We start from the raw sequence: 10,622 nt of genomic DNA, 5'->3' as shown, positions 1-10,622 counted from the left end.
GTGTCATAGTAAATCATAAGTAGTTCCAGACTGTCCCCGTTAGTTGACACTAATGGGCGCACTCGCTTAGCCTCAGACAGCACGTGAACTACTTCCTGTCATCAGGGAGACAGACTGGAGAGACTCCATATTTGCACATCTGAGATGCCAACAGAGCCCAGTTTGAGGCCCACACCAGATGTGTGTGACAGGTGCTCGTACCTCCAAGTTGTGTTTTGTCCGGAGACAACAGTTACAAATGTAGTTAGTGTAAAAAAAAAAAAAAGCCAGTAAGACAGATTAAATACTGTAGTCTAACAGATAATCGGCCATCCAGAGTATCAGACGACGGCTGTGTGTTTGCTTTGGTTGGAGGGTGATCAAATCTCAAATCTGTGAAATGTAGCCACCATATGTGAATACATATGTGCTGTGTGCACAAGCCGAGGACGAGCAGGATCCGTGTGTGTGTGTGTGTGTGTGTGTGTGTGTGTGTGTGTGTGTGTGTGTGTGTGTGTGTGTGTGTGTGTGTGTGTGTGTGTGTGTGTGTGTGTGTGTGTGTGTGTGTGTGTGTGTGTGTGTGTGTGTTCGTGTGTGTGTTCGTGTGTGTGTTCGTGTGTGTGTTCGTGTGTGTGTTCGTGTTCGTGTGTGTGTGTGTGTGTGTGTGTCTTACATTAGCAGCAGCATCATAGCAAATGAATGCAGGTCACGTTTCAGTCTGCGGTAGACAGGCGTGGGGGTCAGACAGGCCAAACTGAGGGTCAGGGTGTGTGCGTGGGTGTGTTTGCGCGTGTGTTTGTGTGTGTTTGTATGAATATGATTCCATGTGTGGGAACACTGATTGTGCAGCGTTGTCCGAGCCACATCCGCCCTCACACAACCCCTTTTTACAGATGAAGAGTTTGTTCAGCTTCAGATAAAAAGAGCCTTTTATAACTCCTGTGCTTACTTACACTATATTCTTTACTTTAAAGCTTTACCTCAATATTTTTAACAGCTTCTCCTTCCACACTAGTTACATTAGATGATATAGATTTAGGTAATAGGATTCCTCTCATCAAATGTTTACCACCGTATGTGTTGGCTTTTCATGCCCTAGATATAGATTCATTGTTGTGATTTAAATGTTGAAATTATGTCATCTTGTATCTATTGTTCTGCTGCAAATGGGCCACATGAATGAATGAATTTGTTTAAAATGTGTTACTTGTTCACTTTGTGAATAAAAGGGTAGGTGGAAGTGAAAGTGTGCAGTGCGCTCTATAGTTTAAGAGCCCAGATAAGAACCTGTGATAACATGTCATCTGACTGACAACGGTTATTCACGTGAGGTCGAGTGGCACACACTCTCACACACACACTCACACACACACACACACACACACACACACACACACACACCTTCACTCCTCAACTCTCATTTCTCTCACTTCAACACCAAGCCCCATTTTTGTCTGCGGTATCAAGAGAGCCTGTGTTTGAGTGGGGGTCTTAACAGAATGCTCCTGGCAACAGAAAGCAGAGCAGTTTTCTCAGCATGTGTACACACACACACACACACACACACACACACACACACACACACACACACACAGAGGGGTGAAAGGGTTTAAAGCAGGTGTATATATAGCAAGCTCGCACCATGTGTCTCCTTCTTCCAAAAAATTTGAATTCTTTTTTTTTTTCGGGCAAATGGTTTTTGATCACAGTAAACCCACACACTTTCACACCTCATCACGCCGGTGAAAACAACCAACCCCTCCTCATTTGACCTTTGTTGTCATGACCATACTGTGATACTCTATATCGTGTTGGAGGACGGGCGATCCCATTCTTCAACCAGGATTAGTATTCTGTCATCCCAAAGGCCAAACTCCCCGTGAGACGTGGGGGGGGGGGTCCGGCAGCTGTCACTCCCTCACCTCCCTCGATCTGCCTGGCCCTCACGAGACACTCCTCTCATCTTTTTCGCCCCCCCCGCTGCCCTCTGTCGTGACTTTCCCACAGCAGGCGACGGGAGAGGAGAAAAATCCCGACGGAGAGGGGCGACCTGTCAGCCTCGGGTTCACTCAGCCCTGGAGCGGGTCACGCAGCGGAGCAGGTAGAGGCCTGACAGGCAGTGAGTTAGGAGGCCGCGTGGGGGGGGGGCTTTCCATGATTAGACCCTGCTGACTCTCCTGAGACGTCGAGCCGGACCCCTCCCCCTTTGCACCTCTCGGCCGCTCGACTGTTCTCAAGGGGTCAAAAACGGTAAAGGTGCTGCAAGTCTTCAGTTACTGCCGCTCCTGCTACTTGTCTCTTTTAGGGCCAGAGATCTGTCATCTGTCCACATATCTTTTTATTTGATTCAGCTCCTCGACTGCTCCGCCGGCTGCCGCCTCTGCAGGCTGAGCCACGCCATGCAGAGGAGTCCCTGCTCGGCCGACGCAGCTGCTCAGCAGCGGAGGTGAGTAATGGACTGCCTGTTCGTTTGTTTCTTGGTTGACTCACCTTCCCCCAATCCTCTGCAAACACAGAAAGCAACTGGGCCTCGTAGCCGTTCGAGCGCACAGAAGATGCAGCAAGACATCTCTTGCATCTCGTTTGGTGCTCGAATGCCGCGCTTGACCTCATCCGAATGCTCTGACACTTTTTCCCTTCTGCAGGTCGGGGCCGTTGAGCTCAGCAAAGCAGTGCACAGATGCAGCGCACCAGCACTATTCGATGCATCGTGGAGGTGACTTAGATAATAGTTTGGAGTTGAGCCAGAGTTAGTGGTAATTCATTTCGCGGTGACCCCTAAAACAAAGGCTCCTCACATTAAACTCTCCCGTGTGTCCGAAAATCAGACCCGCGGTCGGTGTTTTTACAGACATGACGTGGCCCGCAGTCTCGCGGCCATCCCTTCCAGTCGACGCGCAAAGCAGCTGGGGTGCAGAGTTATCGGGTTGCGGGGACATGCCGCAAAATGATTTACAGCTGAGTCAGGAATAGTGCAACTTCCGATGGTCCCGGGCAGTGGGACAAGTTTCCATGGGCAGGCCGGGTCTATGGGAAACTCTATAAGTAGTTTGACTCCCCCAGCTGCCCCCAGCAACTCAACAGGGACGCGCGTGCACACACACACACACACACACACGCACACGCGCACGCGCACGCGCACGCAGACGCACGCAGACACGCACCTACTGCACGGTCAGTAATGCTGACTATAGAATCAAGTTTTTTATGTGACATGCCTGTGTGTGTGTGTGTGTGTGTGTGTGTGTGTGTGTGTGTGTGTGTGTGTGTGTGTGTGTGTAGGAGTGAAGCCGGGTCGTCCAATAGTTTCAAAGCCTTTGGATGCCCCGAGCAGCTGGATGCCAAGGAGAGCCGGGACTGTGAGGACCCCAGAGAATACTGTTATGGTACGGTAGTTTGGCTCCTGCTCACTCCATCATCTGCACACGTGTTCATAAGCTGCAGCCAGTGTTACCGCCCTTCTTTTCATGCTCGCCCTCTCCGTCCCGTTAGAGCGGCACCGCGCCGGGTCGCGCTAAATGATTTCGTTGCACAGTCAGCGCAGACTACACAGTGGAATCAGCTGAACATCGTGAATGAAGCAACAGGTGCTGGACACCTCTACGTATATGTGACCTATCATCCTCTCAAGCTGTAGCTGCATTTCTTTCCCTCGAGCGAAAGCCCTACAGGAGCGTGGCTTGAAAGAAATCTGGTGCGGACCGCACCACACAACTCCTGTGTGTCCAGTGCGTATACCTCACGCCCCGGCACCTTAAAGGGGCAGTACGCGATTCCAAAGAAACACACGTTTTGTAAAAAACGGCGAATATGTCTTGCATGGCTCTGTAAATTGTAGACAAACAGATGGCTCGGGTTGCACCAACAGCACTGCGAGTGCGGTTTGTAAACATCACGCTAGCGGGTGGTGATGCAACGCAAGGTCTTTGGCCTAGTGGTGAGGGAGTTTGCGGCCTGCCCCGAGCAGTAAAATCACAAAGCTTTCTCCAAAAATCGCTCACTGCCCCTTTAAGAGACGTGCCAGCGACAGACCCTACGGTTGGCGCGTCCGTCTCCCGTTACCCAGGCAGCGGGTTCGAGGGCCAGACCACTTCAGTCAGCAAACAACAACAAACAATCTTATTCCAACGTCACTTACAGATCTTTTTTTTTTCTTCCTTTTTTTTTTTGGCAAATCTGACCCTGTCCCGGTTCTTCCCTCCTTCCCTACCTGCTCTTCAGGTCTCTGTGTGCACCGCTTAAAAGCAGATGAAGCTGCTGAGTATATGACACCACAGATACAGTAATAAATCCCATACCGCGTTATATTATACTATAAGTTTTAATAGAAATGGAGATTTGACTTTGCTCAGTTTTAATAGTAACAGATTTCATTTTTCTCAGATCTCTTGTAAGGTCCAAGCGTGTAAGGCATCATACACTCTTGGACCTTACGTTGTAATGCCAGAGAAATGCCAGAGAAAGAAGCTATAGTGCCTCAGTCTCATCTATCCAAGCCTTTCCTCACATCAAATGAAAAATGTACGGCATACAGTACAATGGAAAGGCTTAGGATTAGGGTTTCACATTCCACTGCGACTGTTGTTTAAGGCTTTACTGAAGTGAACTCACATCAACAATTATAATCTTACCTTGTTCACTCCTAGAGTTGTCCTGTTTCCGTCCCCTCAGGTGGATACCACCCCGTCCAGATCGGCGACACCTTCAACAGGAGGTATCAGGTGGTGTCCAAGCTCGGCTGGGGCTATTTCGCCACCGTCTGGCTGTGTCTGGACCTCAGGTGCAGGAGGTTAATCGGGGGCTGTATAAAAGCTATAGGACTGTAAGGCAGCAGCTTGTACAGCCGCTGTTTTATTACACTTTTCCTTTTATGGGAAAAGAAAGAAGAAACAGAACAAGAGAAAAATATACTGTATATATATATATATATGTTACATAACTATCCCTCGCCCTTTTCAGCCTCTTTTCTATGTCTGATAATTTCTGTGCAGTACCACAAAGATACAAAGAAAGAGTTGAACCGATGAGCGTTTTGTTATTATGATCAGTATCCGATCATTTGACTAAATCACAGCTCTTGGTGGACTCAGCCCGGTGGACTTTTGACGTCCTGTGCTCTGATGTGCTGTCTGTTGTTGGCAGAGTATGTCGGCACGTCGCAGTGAAGGTGCTGAAGAGCGGTGCAGGCTTCACCCAGGCGGGACAGGATGAACTGGCTCTCCTACGATGTGTGAGTGACCCTCTGCCTGTGTCTCCTGTCCCTGACATGTCTCACTCTGTTCTGTCTATCTTTGTGATTTTAATTTTTCGAATGCAGTTTGGAACCTCTACCTCTGTCTTTCCCAACACCGTCCTCATTTTCACCCCTTCTCTGCCTCCCTTCGACGCCAAAAAAACACACCTCCATCTTCTCATGTTCCTACCACCTTTCCCCTCTCTATATTCCCCTCTGGTTTTTTTTTGCATTGTCTGCCCTCTTCTCCATCTTCCTCCCACTCCTCCCTCAGGCCAGCGGTCCTACGAGCCGTCATCCTTTCCGGCAAAGGGTCGTTCAGCTGCTCGATGACTTCAAGCTGGCCGGGGTCAACGGGGTCCGTATCCTTTTCACAGCCTCTCATTTCTAAACCTGACACCGAGCGCTGAAGAGTTATCATGAGTGGAGGTGTGTTGCTTGTGTGCAATTTATCTGTGCAAAAATCGATTTGAACGTGACCACAACAGATAATGCGCGCATTGCATTCGCTAAGCTGGCTCGCTGAACAACGTATTGCGTCCTATCGTACAGTGGTTTGATTCGTAATTCTGACCTTAATGGCCGGTGGTTAGACATTTGCCTGGTGCTGGAGCTGCTGGGGCCCGACCTGAGAAGCTGGCAGCTCTGTTTCGGGAGCCCAGGGCTGTCACGGCAGTGGGCCAAACAAATTCTTGGTCAGGTAAAGCACAAAAGACAACTGGAAATAAACCCATTACCCCAGATTGGCAGCATGAAGTTTAGATCATACAGAGAGGTTTCTGTTTAACATTTTGTAAAAGAACTAAATCAATTAAATTAATTCATTTGCATTCTTTCCGAGCGTCATGAGGAAGATTGATACCACTCTCCTGTCTGTATGCTTGAAAGTAAACTACAGGTGGTTAGCTTAGATTAGCATGAAGACTGGCAACAAAGGGGAAAAGCTGGCCTGGCTTACTTTAACATATATGTTTGTCTAAAACATTTTTTGGGGTTAGGGTTGGCCTTTTTGTTTTTTCTAAACACATAGGACAAAGCCATGCTAGCTGTTTCCACCTGTTTCCAGTCCTAATGCTAGGCTAAGCTAGGCAGCTGGAGCTGGAGCTTTCTAGTGGATGGAGTGGACATGAGGGCGCTGTGAGGATAAGTGTATTTTACCAGATGTTGAACTGTTTTTCTCTGAGGTCACCCAACATTGTGGTATACACACGTTTCGGATTTTTTTGCACAACTGGAAACCATACAGCTTTTAACATATGCGGTTGGGTTACCCGAGTCGTCCAGTAGTTCCGACTGAAATTATAGTCAAGGTGACAGTTTAGTGAACAGTTTAGCGCCGGTTTTATGGAGGGGAAACTTCAGCATAACTCTGCTTTCACAAGGTTCTGCAAGGCCTGGACTACCTTCACGCCACGTGTAAAATCATCCACACGGACATCAAGCCAGAGAACATCCTGCTGTGCCTGGAGGAGCAGCCTCACAAAGCGCCAGTGGGGGGCAGCCGCTCCCCGTCTCTGCTGCCCGGGAAGGCGTCGTCGTCCAAGTCCACAGGCACAGTTGGTTTTTGTTGTCGCTTCCGACGCTGGCGAATTTCAAATTAAGCACTTAAGTACTTCTGATGTTCGTTTTTTAACATCTGCTCTTGATACAACTTTGGCATATTGTAGGGGTCAGCACATTGGTTGTGCTGATATCAAAACTAAAAGAAAGAAAGAGATCTATTTAGAATAATTCAACCATGCAAATGTATCCTACTCAAATGAATAGGTGTCCAATGTTGTCTCGTGTATCCAAAAAGATTACTTCTTGAAATGAATGAGATGTTTAATTACATGGTTTGCTCTTTCAGAGAGGGAGCGGGCGAACCCTGACAGTTTGAAGGAAATCACAGTGAAAATTGCTGACCTGGGCAGCTCCTGCTGGGTGGTCAGTACTTTACACTCAGCCATTGTAATGCTCTAAGATTGATATGTCACATCAGCCTGAAATTGGTTGACATTTTTTTTTGTAGACCTAAGAGAAGGGTCCATCTTTACGAGCCATTCAATGCCTTCAATATGAAAAGCGATCAATTTTAAAATCAGCGTTTAAAGCCACTATAATGACGTATAATGACGTTGCAGTCATGATTTGTAACTATATGTTTATGCTTGCAGGGAATTTTATGCTCTGAAAAGTAGAAGCCCAAATTTGTTGCACATAGCACCAAAAGGCTAAAATTCCTCTTTCTTGTCTACTCTGTTTGTCTCTCTTTCTTGGCCCAGTACAAACATTTCTGTGAAGAGATTCAGACCCGACAGTATCGCTCACTAGAGGTTTTACTGGGATCTGAGTATGGCCCGCCTGCTGACATCTGGAGTGTGGCCTGCATGGTGAGGGGGAAAACTATGCATAGACACAATGGTTTTGTAACTGCATCACACTGCATGTACAATGAAGCTGGACTATCTATATTCCCTTTTGAAAAAATATTCTGATGTTTAACAAAATCAAAACCAGAATTTCTTTTAGTAAAAAGTAAAAGTCAAAAAAGATTATTATGAACTAAGTTTTTCTTAATTTTGTTCTGGTAAGAACGAAAAATATTTGCATTATCTGCAAATAGCATGTATTCCAATGTTTTGGAAAGCTCACATATGTAATTTATGTTCGAAACAAACAACAAGGGGCCTAGCACTGAGCCTTGAGGAACCCCGAAATTAACCTTTACAATTAAAAAGAACCCAAACTTTAAAAAAAGATAATATTTGTTTTTCAACTATCAAAGTGAAGCAAATGTAATGACTGGGTGGTGGTGTCTAAATGTATTTTATCTGGTGACTGATTCTGGGGGAATTACAACGTTGTGATCTTGAAAAGTTATCTTTATTTACGTGAGAGTTGTGTAAGCAGAAAGTTCAACATTTTCATCAGGATTCATCCTTTGGGAATCATGAATGTCAGCATAGAAGTAAATGTCATGTCAATTTTAGTTAAAGTGCAACATAACAAGTCAGGGATTTTTTCCTCAAGGGGCTCTACAGTCTGTAAAGGAAATAACACCCTCTGTCCTTAGAATCTCTGTTGAGATGAGGGAAAACTCCCTTTAATTGGAGTTTAATGTGTCAATCCATCCAGCAGATGTTGGGATATTTTACCAGATAAGTCGAAACACCAGATGACGGCTCTAGATGTAAAGTGTTGGGTCATTAAACTAATGGGAATTCCCTGCCAAACCATTTATTTTGTGGTAGAGGTACTTCAGTCGGTACAAAAGTGGTGGACCTACTGAAAGGCCGACTCTTAAATCCTGTGGTCTAACCTTTATGTTACAGATTGTAGCAGTTGTGTGCCACAGTTAAACAAAAACGTGGACTCTCATTCGGTGTGGTTGGGATTGGTCCGGTAGATATAGATGCTAACTTGGCCATACATCTCAACCTTTCTTTTTCTCTTGTATTCTCTTAGGCCTTTGAATTGGTCACTGGAGACTCGCTGTTCGAGCCCAAAGCCCGGGAGTCCATTTCCCTGGAGGAAGGTATACGCCTACTACAGTGTGCTGACACTGGCAGAAGTGTGACAAGTACTCATACTAGGACTTGAATGGGATTACACTGTAGCTGCATTGTAATTGTTGGTGCAGTGAATGCTAGTGTGTCCTGTAAATGTGTGTGCTTGTTCTCTCCGTCCTTATCAGACCACATAGCCCAGATCATGGAGCTGCTCGGTAAAATCCCACCGTCTGTTGCCTTGTCGGGTAAATACTCGGCAGAGTACTTTGGTCAAAGAGGTAAATCTGCTGCTGCCAGTTTTTGCTCCTGTGACTTCATTTACGTTCTTCCCTGAAAATCAGTTGGCTAATTGCGACTTGTGGGCATCCTTCCAGGTGACCTGCGCCGCGTCGGTCCACTCGGGCTCTGGAGCCTTTATGACGTTCTCGTGGAAAAATACCACTTCCAGTTAGAGGAGGCCTCTGGGTTCTCCGGCTTCCTTCTCCGCATGTTGGATTATCATCCGGAGAGGAGGGCCACCGCAGCGACGTGCCTCGGCCACCCCTGGCTGACCGCACAATAGCCCGTGATGGCTATGCAGGGCATCGGGCCCCATCCACAGTCCTCGCAGCCAGATGCCGTCAGCAGTTGGACTGGATTATTTCAGGGCATCATTTTTAGAAGACAGTTTGTGTGCTGCTTTGAAATGTGAATTCCTGCCAATATCGAGTAGGGAATAAGATACTCTTCTCCAGTGAAGGCCTATTGTGCACTTTATGCTTCTAAGGTGTTTTAAAAAAAGTAGCTAAGTTTGACTGTCAGACCTTTGAGTCAGATAAGAAGCGGCCCCTCATGACGCTGACACAGCGAGCCAGTGTGACGCTGTTTGATGCAAACCGCTGTTGTTCAGTGAAATTGAATGTCACCGATGAAATCAAAAAAAAAACGTCGCATGGTCTTTCACGGCGAATGAACAGGGTAATGAGCCGCTTTAATTTCAGTGCACGAGTCGGTCTATTGTAAATCTATTTTATTCATATGAACCCAGATCAAAAAAATATACATCAACATTTCCCTTAAAGCCGATATAAAAAACAGAACAACATATAACCTGACCTAATAAAAAAAAGAAAAGAGTCATAAGATATTCTTCATATTCCACAAAGGGTCCCAACAACTCCTGCTGCATTGATACAAAGAAACTCTGAATCGCAACTGAAACCTGCTTGAAGCTGATGAGGGTCCTCAAGGTCTAAATGTTTCTCTGCTGGTGTTGTCTAACTTTCTCATCTGTTTCGTTCTCCTCTCATTGTCTGTCATGCACAGAGCATTAATCTGGCGTTTCTCTCGCTCATGCAGTTCACGAGAGGAGCCTTCCTTCACTCTATTTGAAATATTTAAAGCTTCACCAGTCAAAACAACGGATCAGGCCACAATCTCACAGAGTTATCCCTCGACTCTGCCTTGCTGAAAAGTTTGCCATGTTAACCTAAAAGGGTCCATGTTGTGTTTTCAGCAGGTGAGGAGGCCACGAGGAAATCGCTACATGGAAAAGATTGCCCACTTTTGAATTTTTGTCAGTTCTGATTCTGTCTATGATCTTATAACAACAGGTAATGCGAAGATCAGACTATTGTAACAGCTTCTTTAAAACAAATACAGTTCACCTCCACTCCCTTTCATGCCGCTCTGTCAAAGAATTGCACATCGTAACTGCGCTGCTGCCTGTGTAATCTCCTCTGAAGCAAAGCCGTCAGGGTGTGAATTTCAGATCTGCTAAAATCATCGCCATCGGACCAAAGTCAAGTGAGTATAAAAGATCTGTGAGCACCATGTTTTGTCACGCTACACTGTACTGTTGCAACCTTTGAATTACTAACAAACACGAAACCTAGAAGACATGAATTAACAAAACGTTGTCAAGTGCAATAGACTGAGAA

General features: G+C 46.2%; 1 protein-coding gene across 3 annotated transcripts; it reads left to right on the top strand.

Annotated features, from left to right (window-relative positions):
• Positions 1–1,989: 1,989 nt before the first annotated feature.
• si:ch211-220i18.4 (SRSF protein kinase 3) lies at positions 1,990–9,695 on the top strand. 3 transcript variants are annotated; one of them, XM_035646281.2, is made up of 13 exons: positions 1,990–2,080; positions 2,331–2,425; positions 3,262–3,365; positions 4,651–4,759; positions 5,122–5,209; positions 5,487–5,574; positions 5,806–5,912; positions 6,595–6,763; positions 7,062–7,138; positions 7,477–7,584; positions 8,660–8,729; positions 8,889–8,981; positions 9,078–9,695. In XM_035646281.2, the coding sequence occupies exons 2-13, from the start codon at positions 2,379–2,381 to the stop codon at positions 9,263–9,265; spliced, it is 1,248 nt and encodes a 415-aa protein (XP_035502174.1). In that variant the 5' UTR covers positions 1,990–2,080; positions 2,331–2,378; the 3' UTR covers positions 9,266–9,695. The 3 variants fall into 3 exon arrangements, with proteins under 3 accessions (XP_035502174.1, XP_035502172.1, XP_035502173.1); XM_035646279.2 differs by having other exon boundaries at positions 1,999–2,229; XM_035646280.2 differs by having other exon boundaries at positions 1,999–2,235.
• Positions 9,696–10,622: the final 927 nt, after the last annotated feature.

Source organism: Scophthalmus maximus, chromosome 3 (genome assembly GCF_022379125.1).
Source record: "Scophthalmus maximus strain ysfricsl-2021 chromosome 3, ASM2237912v1, whole genome shotgun sequence".
Lineage (NCBI taxonomy): Eukaryota > Metazoa > Chordata > Actinopteri > Pleuronectiformes > Scophthalmidae > Scophthalmus > Scophthalmus maximus.
This window is presented reverse-complemented; position numbering and strand designations above follow the sequence as displayed.

What these genes read in the sequence shown, in the direction of transcription:
- si:ch211-220i18.4 (XM_035646281.2), top strand. Translation starts at nt 2,379, where the DNA reads ATGCAGAGGAGTCCCTGCTCGGCCGACGCAGCTGCTCAGCAGCGGAG. An exon ending in GTCGTCGTCCAAGTCCACAG is followed by an intron (nt 6,764 to 7,061) that starts GCACAGTTGGTT and finishes TTGCTCTTTCAG; the next exon opens with AGAGGGAGCGGGCGAACCCT. An exon ending in TCTGGAGTGTGGCCTGCATG is followed by an intron (nt 7,585 to 8,659) that starts GTGAGGGGGAAA and finishes GTATTCTCTTAG; the next exon opens with GCCTTTGAATTGGTCACTGG.